Raw genomic sequence first — 23,864 nt, forward strand, 5'->3', positions numbered from 1 at the left:
AAGTGCTGTAAGATTTTGAGGGAAAACACTGCACTGACTTTGGACTTGATAATAAAACACAGTGGATCAACACCAGCAGATGACAGGCATGTCTCTCCAAACCATCACTGATTGGTGGAAACTTCACACTAGACCTCAAGCAGCTTGGACTGTGTGTCTCTTCACTCTTCCTCCAGCCTCTCTCCTCAGTCCCTTGATTTACAAATAAAATGTAAAATTTACTGATGGTCAGGTCTTCCCTTTGCTGACAACTTTTATGGAGATTTCATTATGGATTTCATTTTCCAGCAGGACTTGGCACACTGCCCACAATGCCAAAAGTACAAATCGGTCTCATATAATATTCAAATTTTCTGATTTTAACACTGATTTTTGGGTTTTAATTGAAAGAACAGTTTAAAATAAATCACTCTGTGTGTAATACTTCATCTATATAATATAGAAGTTTCACATTTTAAACTACTTTGAATTAATAGAAAGTCAGTATATAGGTTCTTCACACATTCTACACACATCTCGTCCCTTATGGAAGCACAAGCGTTTCCTCCTGTGGCATCATGTTTGCAGGACTCTTATAGTTAAGAATATGAGAGTGTGAGGCTCGGTGTGTGTGTGTGTGTGTGTGTGTGTGCTTGTGTGTTTGTTTGTTTGCGAGTGCCGCCTCTTGTCAGAACCCAGATTTAACGGCAGTTTAGCGCTACAAGATTTTCACGCCCTCTCCCACAATACGTCCAGACACTTTCCTGACGTTGCATCATGAGAAAGGAGCCGAGAATAACGCGGCCGCGTGCGTAACTGCTGCTGCTTTAACCAGGCTGGCTGAATGGCTCTGGCTGCAGAACTTCATTTGGTTTTGTTGATTTAATGGAGGCTGTTGTTATTTTCCTGAATGCGCTTGTGTCACATGCTTGCTTTTCAACGATTGCTTAAATCAGACGATCGATAATAGTGTATGAACAGGCAGTAAGTGGGTTAATGAAATGGGTTAGGAGAGCAGACTTATCTCTCTCTCTCTCTCTCTCTCTCTCTCTCTCTCTCTCTTTCTCTCTGTGTATTATAGTGATGGTCTCCGTCTATTTGGAACGGCGTCCTCCTGGGCAGTGTCATCCAGCTCGTTCCTCTCGGTGCAGAATTATTTCATGTTGCCTAGTGAAATGCTTCCTCACAGTTACATCATGTAATTAAATTCTGCTCTTCTTGTATTGGCCTATTTGTCATGTCCCCATGTCTCCTACAGCACGTCCCTGTCCTTCCCACATTAGCTGCCTAGATGGCACCAGGGCTTGATTTTTATTCCTTTTTATCAGTTCCTTCACATTCATAATTTATGGCCGCAGTCTGTCACCATGTGTGGATTCTGCAGTTCTGCAGCAGACAAATTGCATCCCATGAGGCTGGCCATGGTGCAAAATAACATGGAGACAAAGAGAAAGAGAAAGTGTGTGTGTGTCTGTGTGTGTGTGTGTGAGAGAGAGAGAGAGAGAGAGAGAGAGAGAGAGAGAGAGAGAGAGAACATTCCCCTGATAAGATTGTGAAATGGTTGTGGATTCAGGTAAGGGCCGCACATTTTTATACTATGTTTAATATGATAGCTAGCTAATGTGTCAGTGAGCATTATAAAATAGTTCCACTAGGGTCCTATGAATCTTGTATTAATAATGCATTATAAATGCCTTTATAAAGCAATATTTGGCATAAATGTCACCTTGTATAGCATAGCAACTAAGTTAGTATATGTACTAAATGTACATAAAATATGTAACTTTATAAAGAGCATTTTTTTTCATAATGCCTTATAATGTCTTATAATAGAACATTGTACATACTAATATACAATATTATTAAAACCTGTCTTAAAGGGATATCTATCTATCTATCTATCTATCTATCTATCTATCTATCTATCTGATAGTATGCATGCAATATAATGCACTATACACACATTCATTGAGCAAATCTACCCACTCATCCATCCATCAATCCAATCCATCCATCCATCCATCCACCCATCTATCCATCCATTCAACCATCCATCTATCTATTGAGCCATTTATTCATCCACCCATCAATCCATCCATTCATCCATCAATCCAATCCACCCACCCTTCCATTTATATATCCATCCACCCACCCTTTCATTCATCCATCCATCCAACCAACCATCCATACATCCAATCTATCCGCCCAATCCCTTCATCCACCCATCCATCCATCCATCCATCCATCCATTCATCCATCCATCCACCTATCCCATTATCCATCCACCCACCCACCCATTATCAATTCATCCATCCACCCACCCACCCATTATCAATTCATCCATCCATACATTCATCTATCCATCCATACATTCATTTATTCATTACTTTATTTATTCATTCATTCATCCATAAATCCATCCATCCACCCAACCACCCCTTTACCCATCTATCATCAATCCATCATCCATCCATTCATTATAAGTTGTATGCCATGTTTGCCATATAATACATTATAAGCACATTCATAATGAATAAAATGAATACAAGATTTATAGGATACTTTCTTTCGGAGTCAAAAGTGTGTAAAAGTATCTATCTATCTCTCTATATCTGTCTGTTTGTCTGTTTCTCTATCCATTTTTTATCTGTCTGCATTGGAGCTTGAAATGAAGCTCCATATGAAGCAATAAAAAAGAGAGAGAAACGTTTTAGCTGCAGTAACCCGTCCTCGCTCGACCCTGTTGCTCGGCTGTACTTTTCTTTTTCCTGTGTTTTGTAGTGTGTATAATTGTTCTGGCTGAATGCTTTGTTGGTAAAAGACAGATTTGCAGTGTCTGTGTGTGTGTGTGTGTGTGTGTGTGTGTGTGTGTGTGTGTGTGTGTGTGTGTGTGATGGCAGGTTGTGAGCGCCGCCCCTCGCGTACACTACACACTTGATTGTGCGAAGGGGAAGGGGTGGAGGGTGGAAGAAGAGAAAATATTAATAAAATACTGTCTCCAACTGAGCGAACCCTTAGCAACCTCGGGCTCAGCGGGGCTCACGATTGGCCCGATCTGGTCAGGTGATGCAGTCAGTCTGCTCACGGTCTCGCGTAGCATCTTTTTTTTTTTTCTTCCCTCCATCTCTCTCGCTCTTGCTCTCTCTCTCTCTCTCTCTCTTTTTCAGTATGTAGCACTCTATTTTTTTCTACATTTTCTCTCTCTCTCTCTCTCTCTCTCTCTCTCTCTTGCTTGCACTTCTGCTCCACATCCTTCCCTCCTCTTGCTCTCTCTCTCTCTCTCTCTCTTGCTCTCTCGCTCTTTCTGTAGAAGGCACTGATAGGCTCTCCTGATGCGCAGACAATTTATCTTCCTCATCTCCCTACCAGAGTAGGACTTCTCCACTCATCACTATTGATCTCACTACAGAGCGGACTGAATTTACTGGGGTTGCTTTTAGGAGCTGAGGAGGCAGAGGAGGAGGAGGAGAAGGAGGAGGAGAGAAGGAGGAAGAGGCAGGAAGAGAAAAAGGAAAGAGGGAAAGGAAAGAGAAAGGAGAAAGGAGAGGGCAAAAAAAAGAGCCAGGACTCAACTCACCTAACCTAACTCACCTAAAGAAAGAGAGAGAGAGAAAGAGAAAGAGAGAGAGAGACAAAAAAAAAGAAAAAGGAAGAGAAAACCAAAGAAAGAAAGACATCAGCTGTGAGCAGGAAGCAGGCAGAGTAGCCAGGCTGCCATGGATGCAAGATGGCATTGTTCCTCGTCCCAGGTAGTTGCTGCTCTTTCTCACGGTCCTTCACCATCTAGCCGTCTTCGCATGCAGAGGCTTTATTCTTATTCTCATTATCTTCATGCAGTGGGGGGAAAACAGAAGTCATGCACCTTTTGTCTGCACTGTAGTGAAAGAAAGAGAGAACGAAAGAGTGAAAGAGAGAGAGTGAGAGAGGCAAAAAGTTGCAGTGCTTCGAAAGTGAACAACCATCGATCTTAATCTCCCATTCTTTCCCATTCCTTTTGTTTCCAAACAACGATGCATCCATGCTGCTGTTGTTGCTCTTTTTCCAATGCTGTTCACCACTCAGCCCATCCTCCTACACCGCATGCCTCCCTGCCTGCTGTCCAACAAAGCTATCATTCTAAAACTAAGGCTAAAGCTAAAGCTAAAAGCTAAAGCACTTGCCTGTTTGTTGTGTAGCCATGCACTCCATTCCATCCACACGCTCATGCAAACTGTGTTCAGCCAGGAGCTCAGCCAGGAGCTCGGCTCCGTCCTCAATGCAACAGGAGTTTGTCCCCCCGGGATTGAATGTGGACGTGCCCGCACATCCCGCGCTCATGAATGCTAACCGCTGTCTAAGCTAGCGCTTCTCCTCCAGCTGCATACACCTCTCTGCTGTTGCTGCTGCTGCTGCTGCTTTCATCAAAGGAAGCAAAGCTAGCTGGAGTTATATAAAACACCAGCATCGTGAGCTTGCTTTTGGTGCAGGGTGGAGGCTCCGTGCTCTGCTCTGCTCTGCTCCTGTGCTTTTGCTTTATTCTTAGCTACATTCTGGAACAAAGACAACGATGCCAGTGAGAGTTAGTTTGAGCAATAAAGCGATAGAACGATAGAGCAATAGAGCGATAGGGCGATAGAGCGATGCCATGCCAAGCCAAACTCTCACTGGAGAGAGTTTGCTACTTCTTGTACTCAGCACTCAGGTGGCACCCTGAGGGGTACGTCTTACAAGCGCTACCCACTCAGCACTATGTTGTTAAAAAAAAAAAAAAAAGTCACAGCTGTTCATTGAAACTACTTTCAAAACTACTATTTTGGTTACAAGTGAAAAGTGTAGATAGTTCAGACACAGTTTCTATAAAAATGTCATTTCTGTAAGACTCTATAAACATACCCATAACAGATTATAATGCATTCACAAGGCATTATAAACATGATTATCGTATTTTTCGCACAGTAAGGCGCACTTAAAATCCTTTAATTGTACATTATGTTATGTATCAATGTATACATTTTTCCAGTCAGGTATTAAGGAGCAGTAAAGCCACTCCGCTAAAGTCCAGTGTTATAAAGGAGCTTTAGTTTCTCCAGCACCAAGGCTGGAGCAGTATTAGCATTAGCCGCTAACCGCAGCACTAGCTCTTTTGCCAGTCAGAGGCGAGTATATTGGACTGTAGTCTGCGTGTTTGCCGTGTTAAAACAAGCTACGTGAAACAAACCGCTAGCTGATAGCACCCTGGCTTGTGTGTGTACCACCCTTATGTAAAATTAACTTATCTGAGTATTCACATTTTAATCTAATAAAGTGCATGTAGGAGACCATGAAGGTACAGAGCTATACATTGTATGTTTCTCTATGTGGTAAATCTGTATATCTGTATAATATAATGGGTAGTTGAAGTGAAGGTTCTGACGGTTCTGAACGAGCGCTTTGTCTCTCTCTCTCTGTGACTGGACATAACCTGGAATCGGATTCATCCGCTCTGAAAGGAGACCGCATCACACCCGCCCAGTTTAAAATGATACTTCTGCATGCTCAGTGCAATTAGCCATTCTCACCAGAGAGAGCCCTAAATCCCCCAAATCCCAAAACCTACAGAAATCAGCTTTAATGCATGTGTCCATTAGAGGATGTATCTTACACAAGTCCATTAAAGCTATCAGTGGTTTCAGATGTTTCTGTAAATTATAACAGTTTACTTTGCTTTACATTGCTTATAATTACTAAGTAATAACACGTAGGTTCTAGAATGAAGGCTATAACCAGACATATTTTTCTTTTAATAACTTGTAACTGTGAGATTGTTGTACTGTTTAAAGAAAGACAAAGATAGCTTCAGTTCAGACCTGCAATGAATAGGTATCGGCTAATGCTAATGCTAGCGCAAAATCTTGCCTGTTCAAAAGAATAAGTCTTGGTCTGGATCTACTAAACCGGTGTTGTGCCAGAATCTTCTCAACACATAAAATATGTATGGGCGCAAATTTTAATGCTATGCTATGCTTACAAGTGGTTGGTGTGGTGCAGTGGATAACACCACCGCCTGCTTATGAACTACCACATCATGTGGGAGACTGGGGTTCAATTCCTGGTCTGGGTGACTATACTGTGATACGCCAGTAAGAGTCCTTAGGCAAGACTCCTAACAATACATTATTGGCCATATCTCTGTAATAGAAATAACCTTGTAAGGTGCTCAGAATAAGAGTGTCAGTCAAATGCTGTAAATGTAGATGTTACTATATCTACTGTAACTGTAGATTAACCCTAATCCAAGGGGAAATGTACAAACCAATCAGTGAGTTTCAATGGACATGCAGGGTTTTTTTTGTAATTTTACTAAAAAACATTGAGTACTTGTTCTTTACTTTTTGAAATACAATATACAATTTGAGGTTCATAATTATGCTACTGTTCTACTACTAGAAAATAGAAAAACAGAAAACCAAACGAATAAAAAAATTCCTTTAAATGAGATCTTTAAAAAAGAAATTTTGTGCATTAATCAATGCTTTGCATTTTAACACTAATTACATTTTATTGGTGAAGATAGCTGGCCTCAATTGGGCTTCGCTGCTTAACGTCACCAACCTCTAAAGAGCGCTATCAATAGCCAGCATTTCCATTATTAATAAAGTGAGTTGGCGTAGATGTGTGTAACTATAGAACTGGCTTGTGATTAGCTATCTCAACCCCAGCAGCTCTGAGCATGCCTGAACCCTCTGCTCCTTTCCTGGCGGCCATCTTGACTCTGCATTAGTCTGCATTAGAGTCTGTTCTTTGCCCCAAACTGACAACAGTGCTGTTAGCCAATCGAGACGATGCGAGACGTTTGCATGTCATGAATATTCATAAGAGTAAGAGACGACATCCTGTTCCTGTTCTTTCCCGCCCACTTTCCTTTCCTTACCCAACTAAAACACCCTGAATCAGGAGCACAAAAACTGGCTTACAGGATATTCATTCACACTAAAGACTAACGCAACATTAAAGAAAAAAAAAAACTTTAAATGAGACCTTTAAAAAATATATTTTGTGCATAAATCAATGCTTTGCATTTTAACACTAATTTCATTCAATTGGCGAAGATGACTGGCCTCAATTGGGCTTCGCTGCTTAACGTCACAAACCTCCAAAGAGCGCTATCAATAGCCAGCATTTCCATTATTAATAAAGTGAGTTGGCGTAGATGTGGGTAACTATAGAACTGGCTTGTGATTGGCTATCTCAACCCCAACAGCTCTGAGCATGCGTGAACCCTCTGCTCTTTACCTGGCAGCCATCTTGACTCTGCAATAGTCTGCATTAGAGCCTGTTCTTTGCCCCAAACTGACAACAGTGCTGTTAGCCAATCGAGACGATACGAGACATTTGCATGTCATGAATATTTATAAGGGTAAGAGACGACATCCTGTTCCCGATCTTCCTCGCCCACTTTCCTTTCCTTAACCAACTTAAACTGCCTGAAACAGGAGCACAAAAACTGGCTTACAGGATATTCATTTATACTAGAGACTGATGCAACATTAATACATTTTTTTTTAAATGAGACCTTTTAAAAAATAAATTTTGTGCATAAATCGATGCTTTGCATTTTAACAGTAATTTTATTCAATTGGTGAAGATGACTGGCCTTAATTGAGCTTCGCTGCTTAACATCACCAACCTATTAATAAAGTGAGTTGGCGTAGACGTGTGTAACTATAGAACTGGCTTGTGATTGGCTATCTCTACCCCAACAGCTCTGAGCATGCGTGAACCCACTGCTCCTTCCCTGGCGGCCATCTTGATTCTGCTTTACTGCTTAGCAAGAGGTTCACATCCTCCATTACTGAAGTTCTGAATCCCTCATCGCCTGGAGGCGGGAAAAGAAAAGTAAAAAGTCAACACACTTCCTCCTGTGTTCCTCTCGTCCTTCTTCTCGTTTTTAGGATGAAGACGTCAGCTCCCCTCTTGAAGTCGAGTTGCGTCTCGGGCTGTTCTTGAGTTCTCTGGCTCTTTCATAATTCAGAGCGGGCTGGGGGGGGTGTAGCGATGTCCGCAGGGGCTTTCTTTACATGTGCTTTGTCTTTGCTGATACGGTGGAAGCTCTCCTCTCATCTGTTGTCTTTTCTATATGAGATATATAAGCCGGGGCGAAGAGGATGAGGAAGAGGAAGGAGCACTGCAGTGCCTCAGAGCGCATTTCTTATTCAGAGTGTGCGAGCTTTTCAGTATTTTTAAACACACCCTGCTAGCTCTCTGCGCTGCATTTAGCACCAGGGCTGCTGCATGAATATTCACGTGTCATTAGTATGGAGCAAAGCAAAGACTTAGGAAGAGACTTTGAAGTTTTCCTTTCGTCTTTTTTTCTTTATTTTTGGCTCTCTTATTGTCTCTCTCTCTTTCCTTCTATTTAAGGTAGGGCTGGATATACTGTATTTCTTAATTCAGAAATGGATATGAACAATAAAAATGCCTGGGTCTCTTGTGTAATAAAAATGGTATCAGGTATTAAATGTGTCTAGCAAAACTTCGGTGACACAGGTAACCAAACATACAGCACCTTCTTCTCAGTATCTGGCTTTAACATGTTCTTAATATGTTCCGTGTTCCCCTAATCGCACGTTAAGCTGCAGAGCTACGCAAAATCGTGGACGTACGCAAAGGCAAGGCAAATTGTTGAGATTCAGTCATAGGTTGCCAGGTTGCCAGGCCTGTATAGAACCCTCAAGGGGAATTGCCAGTTGAATACAGAACCTTCACTGGGGGGATTATGACAATAGTTGTAAGGTCTAAAGAGAATCATGTGAGATCATACAGGAGAGACGTTGTTGGTTAATGGGAAAAAAACAGCTGCAGTATTTACCTACAGTTCTGTATTTTGTTGCATATGATAAGTCATGCATTATTCATAATCAGAGGAAAAATTGATTGAGGATTGCTTAAAAAATATTTGCATTTTGTTTGTTTCAGTCAAATTCAATATTTTCAATCATATATTTCTTATTACTTGTATTGTCGTTTTGTCTTGTCTCGTTCTTGTGAAGCAAATATTGTGAATCGTCACATGAGACGAGTATCTTGTCACATCCCCAGCTATGAGTGATCCAGCAGGTTCGAATTCCATATCATGCTGCTTTGCCATCAGCAGCCAGAGCCAGAGAGAGCAATTGGGTTTCCCCAAATCACTCCTGATTTGATGTTGTCCATTACACGCGTCTGTTACCTTATGTATCTAAGCTTTAGCCTTTCTCAGTGTGCACTGGTTACCCAGTGAGTTTACCTACACTGGTTACCCACACTGTCTCCTCTGATTGGTCAAAGCTGTCTGGCGCAGGAGCAAGAAAATAAATATAAAAATATATTGAGAAGATTTTGTATTCTAGTGTGAATATCTGTGCAGTGTGATGCTGCTTTAACACAAAACGCTGAAAAAAAATTGTTGCTCTGCTTTTAAACACAGTGTTTTCAATGGGACGTGCAGCGCAGATGTGAGCAGTGAATGCTGCACATACTGCATATGTAAACAGCATGGAGCAGCATGATATTATCTGGTGTATATATCAGATTAAATTGCACATTATCAGCAGTTTAGCTCAAATAAAAAGAAGTATATTTGATAGCTGGGTTGGATCAAAACCAGATCATGCTCTTACCACAAGCGAACCGCTCCAGAAAAAAATCGGGAACTTGGTGGTGTAATCAATTACCAAAAAAAAAAAAAAGTAATGCGTTACTAATTCCAAATTAATTGCATGCCTTAACGCTTTAACATTGACAGTCTTAATGTTAATATATGGAAAATGTGTTTAAAAATCATATCACTGTTATTGAAACAGTGTTTGAACTTTGATATTGTGATTATATGTGGATATTGAATTATTGTCCAGGCCTAATCCCTCTCTCTCTCTCATTCTCTATCTCTCTATATCTCTCTCTCTTTCTCTCTCCCATTCTCTCTCTTTCTCTCTCTCTCTCTCTCTCTCTCTCTAAACCCCGGCAGTTAGCAGAGAGAGACAGAAATCAATGCTTTGCTTTCGCGGGTCCCAGCTGAGCGCCGCAGACAGTGTTTTATCTTATTTTCCACCATTTGTAGTGGCCTGAATTTCTGCGTCTCCTAGCAACAGAAACAGACGGTTGTGTGTGTGTGTGTGTGTGTGAAGGTAGTGTGTATTGGAGGTGGAACGTTAGAACGTTGGGCTCCTGAGGTTCTGAGAAAAAAGATAGGTAAAGCGCGCAAGAGAGAGAGAGAGAGAGAGAGAGAGAGAGAGAGAGACAGTCAAGGATGAGCTCTGAATGCGAGCAGGCTGTAAAATATAGATTGGCTGGTGGAGTGTTGCTTTTGGGATTATTATGGAGCAGAAAGCAGAGTGTATGAAAAAAGACACGAGGGTGCGATGAGGGCGTGCGTTAGCCGCAAATGGATGGAGATGGGTCGCATTAGTGCTCCCTCTTCAGCTGATTGAGTTGGCAGTGAGTGTTAAAGTTAAAGGAAGGGGTGAGGGCACTCTTAAAAATGAAGATGCTTTATATGGTTCTCTGGGAATCATGTTTGCAATGGTTTGGAATGTGTGTGAGTGTGAAGGAAATTTTATAGATCTCAAGAAGTTTACACTGAAGAAAAATCTGAATTTTTTATATTAATCGGGTTGTAATTTTATTTTAGACCACCTTCAAATTGGTCTTGCATACAATTTGCAAAAATATGATTTCATGTGGTTTCTGGCTGTCCAAACAATCAAAACTCAATCTGAATACAGATTACAAAGAATCAGATTTGTACTAGCAGTCTGAACATAGCCAAAGTGTTTTTTCTGTGATATTGCTTAAGGCATCATTTAAAGCACCATTATTTTTAGATTGTAGAAGAGTTATTTCCTCTATATTATTTTCTCCATAATCCATAATACAGCTCTGGAATAAATTAAGACACCACTTCAGTTTCTGAATCAGTTTCTCTGATTTTGCTATTTATAGGTTTATGTTTGAGCAAAATGAACATTGTTGTTTTATTATATAAACTACGGACATTTCTCCCAAATTCCAATTAAAAATATTGTCATTAAGAGCATTTATTTGCAGTAAATGAGAAATAACTGAAGAAAAAAAAAGACCTTAAATAATGCAAAGAAAACAAGTTCATATTCACAAAGTTTTAAGAGTTCAGAAATCAATATTTGGTGGAATAACCCTGGTTTTTAATCACAGTTTTTTTAAGCGTCTTACACACTGCTTTTGGATAACTTTAAGCCTTTACTCCTGGTGCAAAAATTCAAGCAGTTCAGTTTGGTTTGATGGCTTGTGATCATCCATCTTCCTCTTGATTATATTCCAGAGGTTTTCAATTTGTAAAATCAAAGAAGCTCATATTTTAAGTAGTCTCTTAATTTCTCCCAGCGCTGTATAAATATATTGTTTAGTTTACGGGCAAACGAAAACATACGAGTTTAATCAAAACATTGGAAATCTAAGCTTACTGTAAATAAACAAAAGTGCTTTATTCACCCAAACTGTTTTTATAATTTATACAAATAAACAAAGTTGAATTGAAATTTAATGTTTTTGGAGAGCAGCTAGCAGATGAGTCACCGATTTCCAACCATGAAAAAACGTGTAATTTATGATTCTGTGTCAGCGATCACAGCATGTAGTCACGTACAACTGAAAGAATCGTGATTGCAGCACAAACAGTCATGTAGTGTAAACAGCATAACAACCTGATGACTCAAAAAATCATGTAGTGTGAACCAGGCATTAGAAGCTCATGTTTTTCTATGGAGCGTCATTTTTAATAGATGTATTCTTGTATCATTGACAGAAATTATTTTAACTTTGATTGCAGCACACATTCACTGTGGCATTGTTTCAATAATCTTCTGCAATGTCACAAGATTTATTTCAATCCAGTGTTGCTGGATTCATTTTTCACCAAGATCTTGCAGCAGCATCTTGATGATGGTAGAGTCTGACCACTGCGCAAAGCAGCTCTTCTCCATCCAGCACATCCCAAAGATTCTCAATGAGGTTAAGATCTGGACTCTGTGGTGAACTCTCTCAATCCATGTGTGAAAATGATAAATGATGATCTAATGCTCCCTGAACCCTGAACTCTTTCACAATTCCAGCCCTATAAATCCTGGCATTGTCTCATCTTGGAATATGGCCGCGTGTATCATCAGGGAAGAAAATAAATCCATTGGTGGAATAACCTGGTCTATATTCAGTATATTCAGGTAGTCAGCTGACCTCATTTTTCAGCACATACTGTTGCTGAACCTAAACCTGCAAACCAACTGCAGCATCAACCCCACATCATTTACTTAGTTTTTTTTTTTTTTTTTTTTTTTGGTCAGGCAGTGTATAATCAATTACCTAGATTACCCTGGACTCCAGGCTGTAGTGGAGAACACAGGGTGCATGAACTCGCTGAACCTGTGTCAGCTCTGTTCCCCTCGGCTGTGTGGGCAGGAGGCTTAAGCTGGATCTGCGCTCACTCTCTCTGTTCAGCACTGGGGCTCTGTGGCAGCTGTGGGCTAATTGGAGGGGCCGAACAGAGGTGGAGCTTTGTAAATGTGCATATTGGGGGGTTTGTGTGTGTTTGGGTGGATGTGTGTGTGTGTTGGGATAATACAGTATAACTGCTATCTCACTCCTCTCTCATTAGCACACAGCTGGTTTCTCTCGTATGCTTGTAGGTGAGCTGAGCTTTTGCTGTTTTTCATATTCCTTCTTTTCTCTCTCTCTCTCTCTCTCTCTCTCTCTCTCTCTCGCCCCCCCCCCCCCCCCATCTATTGCTCGCTTTCCCACTCATTTGGCAGAATCGTGCCTGCTGGCAGCACAATAATTAAGAACAAGTGAAACAGAGCTCACTCTTCCTCACTCGCTTTCTCTCTCCCTCGCTCTCTCTCTCTCTCAACATTCAAGATTCAAATTATCTTTGCTGGCATGCCTGTAACGACAACAATATTAACAAATCAGTACAACAAAATTTAAAATATAATAAAAAAAAAGGAGATATAAGTTTGAACTGTAGTGAAAAAATGATAATGATAATTATTAATAATACTAGGTTCTGATAATCTTACAAAAGGATATTTATAAAATCTATACACAAACTGTATACATATTTTTATATAAACATTAAACAACGTAATTAATGGCAATTAAACAGAAAAAAGAACACTAGTGATCATTGCTGTAAAACGTCACAGTGGGGTATATGTGTAAATGATGGTTAATTATAATAAGGTAAAGTGAGCTGCAGTGAGGTATGGTAAATTATGGTGAAGTATAGTGAGGTATATTAAGATATAAAGAGGTATAGATGATATATGGGGAAGTATAGTGAGGTATATTAAGATATAAAGAGGTATAGATGATATATGGGGAAGTATAGTGAGGTATATTAAGATATAATGAGGTATGGTGAGGTAAATTGAACTGTAGTGAGGTATGAGAGGATATGGTAAATTATAGTGGGGTATATTTAGATATGGTGAGGTATAGATCAGGTACGGTTAAGTATAGTGAGGTATATTCAAATATAGTGAGGTATGGTGAGGTAAAGTTAACTGTAGTAAGGTATGGGGAGGTATGGTGAAGTATAGTGAGGTATATTAAGATATAGTGAGGTATTGATGAGGTATAGTTAGGAATGGTGAGGTAAAGTGAACTGTCGTGAAGTATTGTTAAGTATAGTGAGGTGTAGCAAGGTATAGTGAGGTACAGTTATAGTACAGTCAGATATGGTGATTAATAGTAAGGCATTTTAGGTAATAGTGAGGTAAAGATGAGGTATGGTAAAGTATGGTGAACTGTAATAAGATTTGATAAAGTATAGGGAGGTATAGTATTACGTAGTGACATAGAGGTGAGGTATGGTAAAGTGAACTGTAGAAAACTGTAGTGAGATGTGAGGTACAGTTATAGTACGGTGAGGTATGGCGAAATATAGTGATGTATATCAAGCTAACTATAATAAGGTTTGATAAAGTATAGGCAGGTATAGTATAGTGAGGTATATTAAGATATAGGAAGGTATGTTGACGCATGGTGAACTGTATTGAGCTGTAGTGATATTGGGACAGTGTCTTTTTCACAGAATGATCTGTAATGTTTCCATTGTCCTCGTGAAATTTTCTCACTTCTCTCTCTCTCTCTCTCTCTCTCAGTGGATCCTCCACATATGACTCTCGTTCAGCGGAGACTCTCAGTAGTTGAGAGTAGTTAGGAGTTAGTGAGTTGGAGTAAACTCTTCTCTGCCCCCTCTTTAGCCTGTTTCCTGCCTCCCTGTCCCCGTGTCCGTCTCGGCACAGCTGGTGAGTGGGCAGAGGAGAGTGGAGAGCTGTGGCAGATGGAGGCTGAGAGAGCACCGTCTTAGTCATATATCTGACTTTTATGGATGCAGAGAACAGCCTCATGCTCACTGCTTGTGTAACACCACATCTCTGGACTTTGATTTCAGTTCCTGACTCTCCACTCACTCCCTGAGAGAGAGAGACAGACAGATAGACAGAGAGAGAGAGAAGAGCAGAGAGACAGTCTGTAGAATGTACATATATGGAAAAAAAGATATATACCATTTTCTATTCTATTCTCTTCATTTATTCTCTTGTCTCTCTCCTTTTTTTCCACTACAACTCCCCCTCTCTCTATCGTACTTTCTTTTCCTCCCTCTATCTCACTTCACTTGTCGCTTACTCTTCTTTCCTTTGTCTCTTTATTGCTCTTTCTTTCCCCCACACTTTCTTTTCACCCGGCTCTTACGCTCTCTCTTTTTCCTACCTTTAGTCAACTATTTACCGATCTATCTCCCCCTCTCTCTTTCGTCACTTGTCTCTTACTTTTTTCTTTTGTCTATGTACTATATCTACTATACTACTATCTTTTTCTTTGTCTCTTCATTTTTAATTGCTTTTACCTTTTGTCTACTACTTATTTTACTTTCCCTCCCTTCTTTCCCTCTGTTATTCTTTTACTCTTGCTCTCTCCTTAATTCTCTTTCTCTTTATGCTACTCATCCGTCCTTAATTTCCTATCCCTCTCCACTTATCTCTTATTATTTTTTTTCACTTTTCTCATCCACTTAGCTGATCTCTCTATCCCCTTACTTTTACAATTTCTTAACCTGACATTTTACTTTTTCTCTCTGCCCTCACTCTTTTTATTTCTTTCTCTCTGTCCTTTCTCTCTCTCTCTCTCTCTTTTTGCCCTCTCTTTTTCTTACTCTCTGCCCTTTCTTTTTGTTCATTTGGTTTTTTTCTCTTTTCATTGCCAATACACCCTTTTCAGCTTCATATTCCTCTGTATCTTTCTTTTTAATTCTATCTTTACTCTTCTTCTACCTTCTACCTCTCTTACTTTCTCTCTGTATTTTTCTACCTCTCTTTCTCTCTCTTTCTCTCTCTTTCTATCTCTCTATCTCTCTCTCTCTCTCTCTCTCTCTCTCTCTCTCTCTTGTTCTCTCAGGAGGCCAGATAGACTGTCCAGTTTCCCTGCAGCTTTTGCTCTGTACTGCAGCTTTTGGCTTCTTGCTCTCTACTTTTTCTCTTTCTCTCTATCTGTCTTTCTATCTGTCTCTCTTTCTCTCACCCCCAGCCCAGTGCTCACTCCAGCACCAGGGACCTAAATTATTCACCCATGCTGACCTACTTGCGGGGCGTTTGAGAGTTGGGAGTCCAAAAGATATGGCTGCGAGGGAAATGACAGCCGCACTGGCACCACTCCCACCTTCCCTCTCTCTCTCTATCTCTCTCTCTCTCGCCTTCTCTCCATCTTTCTCTCATTCTGTGCCTGTTGTTTGTCGTGTGTGGAGGAAGTCAGTCAGTCACTGATGGTGGTTAAACGTCCTGTTTCAGCGTGGGCACTACCCTGATGCCCGTGGGCACTGTGTTTGTGTGTGATCGTGTGTGATTGTGAGAGTGTGTGAGAGTGTGTGTGTTAGAGAGAGAGAGAGAGAGAGAGAGCAGAGGCAAATCGATGTCTCTTTCCCCCGCTGACACACTCGCACACCCAGCCCTGCCTTTCTGACGACACACCACGCACGCAACCCGCCAACTGGCGTTTAAACACACACAGCTAATCAGAGGCTGGGAAGTGTGAACACTGGCGCAGAATGGATGCCACCACTTCGCATCGGCAGATTCTCTCGCCGGAGAGCTGAGAAGAACGTAGGGCTGGCATTCTTCGCTTACACACACACACTCTAACACACACACACACACACGGCGGAAAGAGAGATCCAATGAGGAGAGATCATCAAAGTTGACTCTTCTTCTTCTTCCTCTCCTTCTTTTTTCGTTTTTTCCTCCGCGTGCTGCTAATCCAGAGTGGGATTCTGTTCGGTGCTTTAAGTTTTTAGGCTGAGAGAAAAATCGCAGCATGGCTTTCTTCCCTTTTGGAACTATTACTGGAACAGAGGCAAGCTTTCTCGGAGTGTGTTTCTGTGTGTTTTTCTGTGTTTTTCTCTCACTGTGTGAGTGTGTGTGTGTGTGTGTTTGTTCGCGGCACTGTGTTATTTTTCATAAGACAGCGAGAGAAAGAGTGTGTGTGTGTGTGTGTGTGTGTGTGTGTGTGTGTGTCTCTGAGGATTTGGTGTACGTGGTTGAGTTCCAGATTAAAAAGCCTCTTTTGATGAAGCTTGTTCAGGAACAGACGACGGGATTTGATGTTCTCTGCATGCTCCTCGGTTTTCGGGGGGTGGAGGGAGAGTGTGTGTGGGTGTGTGTGAGGGTGTGTGTGTGTGTATGGGTGGGGGTAATGTGTGTGGATGCGATGAGTGTATTTCTGTCTGTGCGCCTGTTCAGATGCTGTTTAATGTGCTCAGTTTGTTCAGATGTAGTGAGCTGGATCAATATCCATCTAGTGGAATTAGCATTAGCAGCATGAACTGCTCTTTAGCAGCCAAAAAAAAAGAGTGGGTGTGTGTGGCTGTGTGAGGCTGTGTGTGGCTGTGTAAGGTTTGTGAGGATGTGTAATACTGTGTGCGGATGCATGTGGTTGTGTGAGGCTGTATGTGGTTGTGTGAGGCTTTGTGAGGATGCAGTTGTGCGAGGCTGTGTCTGGATGTGAGTAGAAGTGTGTGTTTGCGTGAGGCTGTGTGTGGAGTGTGAGGCATTGTCTCAGGCAGCACAGGCCCATGAGGATACTCAGAGGATACACAACATATTTTTGTGGGTGTGGGAGGCTTTGTGAAGATGTGTTATACTGTGTGTAAATGTGTGAGGCTGTGTGTGGATGTCTGTGGCTGTGTGAGGCTTTGTGAGGATGTAGTTGTGTGTGGTTGTGTCTGGATGTGAGTAGATGTGTGTAGTTGTGAGAAGATGTGTGTGGGTGTGCAAGGCTGTGTGTGGCGTGTGAGGCATTGTCTCAGGCAGCACAGTTCCATGGGAATACTCTACTTTAGAGGATACACTAAGTCTTTTCAGGTGTGAAGCTGTGTGTGGCTGTGTGAGGCTTTGTGACAGTGTGTGAGGCTGTGTCAGGGACTCTCTCAGGCAGCACAGGCCCATGAGGAAACTCAGGGGAAACATTGTTTTATGTGTGGATATGTGGTGCTGTATGTGTGGATGGTGAGGCTGTGTAAGACTGTGTAAAGCTGTGTAAGGCTATGTGTGAGGCTGTGTAAGGCTATGTGTGAGGCTGTGTAATACTGTTTGAGGATGTGTATGGCTGTGTCTGAATGTGTGAGGATGTGTGTGGCTATGTGTACAGGTATAAGTCTGTGTGAGCCTGTGTGAGGATATGTTAGGCTGTGTGAGAATGTCTGAGGCTGTCTGAGGATGTATAAGGATCTTTTGAGGCTGTGTGTGGATGTGTAAGGATGTTTTGAGGCTGTGTGTGGATGTGTAAGGATGTTTTAGGCGGTGTAAGAATGTTATTAGGCTGTGTGAGGCTGTGAAAGAATGGTTTTAGGCTGTGCAAGGCGGTGTGAGGATGTGTGTGGATATTTTAGGCTGTGTGAGGAGATATGTGGATGTATATGAGCCTGTGTGAGGCTGTGTAAGGATGTTTTAGGCTGTTTAAGAATGGTTTGAGGCTGTGTGTGGATGTGTAAGGATTTTTTAGGCTGTGTGAGGCTGTGTAAGGATGTTTTTAGGCTGTGTAAGGATGTTTTGATGCTGTGTAAGGTTGTTTTTAGGCTGTGTAAGGATGTTTTTAGGCTGTGTAAGGATGTTTTAGGCTGTGTAAGCCTGTGTAAAAACGTTATTAGGCTGTGTGAGGCTGTGTAAGAACGATTTAAGGCTGTTTAAGGATGTTTTGAGGCTGGGTTAGGCTGTGTTCGAATGTATGAGGTTATTTTTAGGCTGTGTGAGACTGTGTGTGTGGAGTGTGAGGCGGTGTTTCAGGCAGAACAGGCCCTTGAGGATACTCAGAGAATAGACAACACATTTGTTTGGCCTTCATAACTTTTAATACTTTTTCAAATACTTGATTGTTTTATTCCTTTGGGTATTCATTATATTATAAGACATCAGATCACACATAAATTATACATATTTACAGCTTAATCACATCTTAATTTCACTTTACAATTACAGGATGGAAGGTTTAAGCTTTATCTTTTTAAGCTAAGTTTGGAGACAATCTGAGAAACATTAAGTGAAATTTATATTATTATATATTATTATCTTGAGTCCCTTAAAAAATAAAAGTGTGAAAGGTTGTGATGGCACTGATGTGAAAGGTGAAAGGGGCGGGGTTATCCCCTTTAAGATGAAAGGGCAGACAGGAAATTCTCAGACACGTTTAAATAGCTTGATTTATTTTTAATGAAAATAGCTAAATTAACTATTAAAATGCCTAAATTATTCAAGATAACCTTTGACTTAAAGCAGGTGGGCATCCCTCACATCAAAGAGAAGTTTAAAAAGTTTCAAAAGAACAATAAGTGCATTAAAGTGAAAGTGAATGATTCCTCTATATTTGTAATAATGTTTGCATCAGAGTAAATCATGTATGTTGTAAAATATATGTTAAAGTATATGTAAAGTATTGTTACACAGTGTTTGTATTAAAATTTCAACAAAGCACATGATATAGCATGCTAATGCAAAACATGAAAAACTGAAATAAATGTCTAATAAGGGAATTTAATAGTATTTTCTTTAATTCTAATGTCTCTTTTGTCTTTTTTTCTCTTTCTTTTTCTCTCTCTCTTTCTCTCTGTACTGCAGGATGATCTGTTGGTAGCCTCCGCTGAATGTCCCAGTGATGATGAGGACATTGACCCATGTGACCCAACCTCAGGTGGGTTAGGTTAGTCATCTTTCTTTTTTATTACTGCTGTCCATGTGCCTTTATTTTACTTCATATTTCTTCTTTATTTCTTTTTAAAGCTGCACTTTTATCTCTTTTTTTGTTTGGTCCCACTTAAGAAAAAGTGTCTCTAACAACTATTTAGTTACACATTTATAATCCATGTAATAACAGTGTAATTACTGGTGAAGTATGCATTGTTACAGATTTATTACAGATGTGTAATAGGATGAATTGACTAAGATATGTAATTTTTCCAGTGCAATAGTTTAAAGTTGTGTATAAATTAAAATTTCTTTAAGAGCTCTTGTAATTAGATTGTAATTACATATATTATTATTTAGATTTCACTATGAAATTGTACAAATGTAATTTAGCTATAACCTTGTGTACTTCACCAGTAGTCACACTGTTTTTACATGGATTGTCAATGTATAACTACACAGTTATTAGAGGCACTTATTATAAAGTGAACCATTTTATTTAACAGTATTTCATTTCTACCTTTTTTTAAGCAAAAATAAGATGTAAAAATTGCTTAATCATCGATCATTTCATTCCAAAACCCCTTCGGCAATGTGCTGCAGTGATTTGACATTTGACTAAGTGTGTTTGACTCATGAATTAGTCAGGCGTTTGACTGGTAAATGGTCTTAGCAAGGCTGGGTAAGAGGAGGGGAGACAGGCTGATAAAAAAATTATGAATTCAGGAAGAAATAACCACTTTCACTGAATTCACTGCCATTTAAATAGCTTTATTTAACACGCCTGACCTGTTTAATCTGAGTAGAGACAAACTGAGACATATTCACACACTTACACACTGACATTACATTTCACTGACTAGATAGTGAATACAATGTAAAAAGCATGCGTTAGTGAAAGATGCTACCAACTGTTATGTTTCATATTGTATATATTCAGCTCTGGAAAAAAATAAGATACCACTTAAAAATCATGAGTTTCTTTGATTTTACCAAATTAAAAACCTCTGGAATATAATTAAGAGGAAGATGGATGATCACAAGCCATCCAACCAAACTGAACTGCTTTAATTTGTGCACCTGGAGTGGCATATAGTTATCCAAAAGCAGTGTGTAAGACTGGTGGAGGAGAACATGATGCAAAGATGCATGAAAATTGTGATTAAAAACCAGGTTTATTCCACCAAATATTGATTTCTAAACTTTTAAATCTTTATGAATATGAACTTGTTTTCTTTGCATTATTTGAACCATTTCTCATTTTCTGCAAATAAATCCTCTAAATGACAATATTTTTATTTTTAATTTGTGAGAAATAGAACAGAATAAAACAACAATGTTCATTTTACTCTAACATTTACTATAAATAGCAAAATCAAAGAAACTGATTTCTAAAACTTTTCAGAAAATTCCTAAATATCACAATATAGTGTTTAGCACTTTGTTTAGCACTTTGCCTTCTTCACTCTGTGGTCCAGCTCACCCCAAACCATCTGGATTGGGTTCAGGTCCGGTGACTGTGGAGTCCACATGTGTTCATTCATAGTTTTGATGCCTTCAGTGAGAATCTACAATGTAAATAGTCATGAAAATAAAGCATTAAATGAGAAGGTGTGTCCAAAGTTTTGACTGGTATGTGTATATATATATATATATATATATATATATATATATATATATATATATATTTGTGTGTGTGTACACACTGTATATGTGGTCGTGTTGTTGTGAGGTGAAGCTGATTGTTTTTGATGTGGAGAATAGAGATGTGGAAAAGGCCAGTGAGCACGACTGCCTGGTACGAGCACCTTTTCCCATATCTCCCAGCGGCACGGCCTCATGCTCACACACTCAACTGCACAATCCGCTTTCGACAAGGAATTAAAAAAACAAAGGTTAACCGAGACCAGCTTCCTCCAGCCAGCTCCTTGCAGGCTGCTGGTGACCCATGCAGTACACCCATTTACAGCGGCTCTGTAAGCACGCCTGCGAAATAATGAAAATCTCCTCCTAAGGCGAGAGGCATTTCCAGATTTTAATCACAGATTTTAGGAGAACGGCCAATCGCGGAACATTACTGCAGACTAGACTACAGAACAATGCGGGAGAGGGGGGAAAAAGCCAAAAAAGAGGCTTATAATGCAATAACCAATAATGTTGGCAGGAACGGTATTATTGAGTGCCATTCCTGTTCCGCACGCCGATGCGATCGCTCTATTAACCAACGTGTGGGCTGCTGAACGCCCGCTCTGTTCCTCATCCGCATTTATCATCATCTCATTTTCCGCACCTGCAGGCTACAGTTGACTCGGCGTCAGTGAAGGGGCTTTAGATTGCTTGTTTCAGGTGTCATTTCACCCTGGGTTTTATGTCCTGCCCGCGGCCATGCAGAAGCCCGAGCTGCTCCCCTCCTCTCACTGAGACTTAAAGCGGAATAAATCAGCAAACTGATAACTCCAAATGTCTCCACTCTGAAATAAACAGTTCCAAAATGAAGTTCACCCACTGGTCACAGCAGGTGAAAAAAAAGAGACATGGCGTGTCCAATTTTGATCAGTTTGAGCATTTAAGCATTAATGCACTTTATAGTCCACATGTTGCACAATAAGTTGATAACACACTGTTTAAGGGATGCACTATATGTTGTGGGACGGCTAATCAGTCAAAAGATTTGATAAAACACTAGAATTAAAGCTGATTGAAGTGGATCAGACACTGCAGCAGTGATGCTGGAGTTTTTAAACACTGTGTTTTATCTCTCACTGTCCTTCACTCTATTATAGACATTCCTACCTACAGTAGCTGCTTCACCTTGTAGACAAAGTAAAGTCAGAGATAGAAGCTCTGAATCTGTTGCTGCACAGTCTACAGTGTTGGTCATCCTCTAGAACTTCATCAGTGACTACAGGAAGCTACTCACAGGACAGTGTTGGGGCTCTGTTGGGACTCTCCTTTGGGAGATGCACATAAAAATGGGCTTTATTGGGGTCAACAAAGCAATATAAAACCATGCCCATATATTTCTCAATAAGTTGAAAACATACGTATGGTGTTATGCAGGCAGGCTTTGTTTGAGGGATGCACTGTATGTTGTGGGAAAGCTAATCGGTTGACGGATTTAAAGAAAAAGTAAAATTAAAGCTGATTGTTGCAAGTGGATTAGACATAGCAGCAGTGCTGCTGGAGTTTTTAAACATTGTGTTCTGTACTTACTGTCCTTCACTCTTACCTACAGTAGGAGATAAAGTAATGTCAGAGACAGAAGCTCTGAATCTGTTGCTGCACAGTTTACAGTGTTGGTCATATTCTATTCCTTCAATAGTGTTTACAGGAAGCTGCCCACAGGACACTGTTGGGGCTTTGTTGGGACTCTCCTTTGGAAGATGTACATAAATGGGCTTTATTGAGGTTAGAAAAACAATAATAATAAAGCCGTGTCCAGATACTGTATTGCACAATAAGTTGATAACACACTTATGGTGGCTGGCTTTGTTTAAGGGATGCTCTGTATGTTGTAGAAAGGCTAAACGGTTGATGGATTTGATGAAACAATAGAATTAAAGCTGATTGTTGCAAGTGGATCATACATAGCAGCAGTGCTGATGGAGTTTTTAAACACTGTTTTAATCATAGTGTGCTCCAACTTGTAGATAAAGTAAAGTCAGAGACAGAAGCTCTGAATCTGTTGCTGCACAGTTTACAGTGTTGGTCATCCTCTAGTCCTTCATCTGTGGTGGTCTCTCCTGTGGGGTCCTGATCGCTGAAGAACAGGGTGAAAGGAGGGCAATAAAGTACAAAGTACATATAAAAAAAATGCTTTATTTAGGTCATTAAAACAATATTAAAGCCATGTCCATATATTGCACAATAAGTTGATAACATACTTATTGTGGCAGGCAAAACAACAGAAATAAAGCTGATTGTTGCAAGTGGATTAGATACAGCAGCAGTGCTGCTAGAGTTTTTAAACACTACTCTACCTTGTAGGTAAAGTAAAGTCAGAGATAGAAGCTCTGAATCTGTGAATCTGTTGCTGCACAGTTTACTTTGTTGGTCATCCTCTAGTCCTTCAATAGTGGTTACAGGAAGCTGCTCACAGGACACTGTAGGAGCTCTGTGGTGGTTTCTCACCTGTGGGATCCTGATTATTAAAGAACAAAGTGAAAAAAGGATAAGAAAGTTTAAAATATACAAAGAAAAAATGTGCTTTATTTAGGTCAGCAAAACGATATTAAAACCATGTCCATATATTGCAGAATAATTTGATAACACACTGTTTAAGTGATGCACTATATGTTGTGGGAAGGCTAATCGGTCCATTGTTGAAGTTCACCCACTGGTCACAAATGAAGTTCACCCACTGGTCACAGCAGGTGAAAAAAAGAGACATGGCGTGTCCAATTTGATCAGTTTAAGTATTAATGCACTTTATAGCCCACATGTTGCACAATAAGTTGATAACATACTGTTTAAGGGATGCACTATATGTTGAGTGACGGCTAATCGGTCAAAACTGCAGCAGTGCTGCTGGAGTTTTTAAACATTACTCCACCTTGTAGATAAAGTAAAGTCAGAGACAGAAGCTCTGAATCTGCAAAGTGTACTGGGTTGATCATCCTCTAGTTCTTAATCAGTGGTTACAGGACGCTGCCCACAGGACACTCTTGGGGCTCTGTGGTGGTT

At 40.3% G+C, this 23,864-nt stretch overlaps 1 protein-coding gene across 17 annotated transcripts in view; it reads left to right on the forward strand.

Annotated features, from left to right (window-relative positions):
- nrxn1a (neurexin 1a) overlaps positions 1–23,864 on the forward strand; it is a 365,537-nt gene that overhangs the window by 337,269 nt on the left and 4,404 nt on the right. For 12 of the 17 annotated variants that reach the window (XM_049464538.1, XM_049464536.1, XM_049464534.1 and 9 more), the window contains one exon: positions 19,116–19,197. In XM_049464538.1, coding sequence (XP_049320495.1) covers positions 19,116–19,197 — 82 coding nt within the window. The remainder of the gene's footprint in view (positions 1–19,115; positions 19,198–23,864) is intronic. The other 5 variants (XM_049464545.1, XM_049464531.1, XM_049464546.1 and 2 more) reach the window with 1 other exon arrangement.

The sequence above is a fragment of the Astyanax mexicanus genome, chromosome 15 (assembly GCF_023375975.1).
Source record: "Astyanax mexicanus isolate ESR-SI-001 chromosome 15, AstMex3_surface, whole genome shotgun sequence".
NCBI classification, from domain to species: domain Eukaryota; kingdom Metazoa; phylum Chordata; class Actinopteri; order Characiformes; family Acestrorhamphidae; genus Astyanax; species Astyanax mexicanus.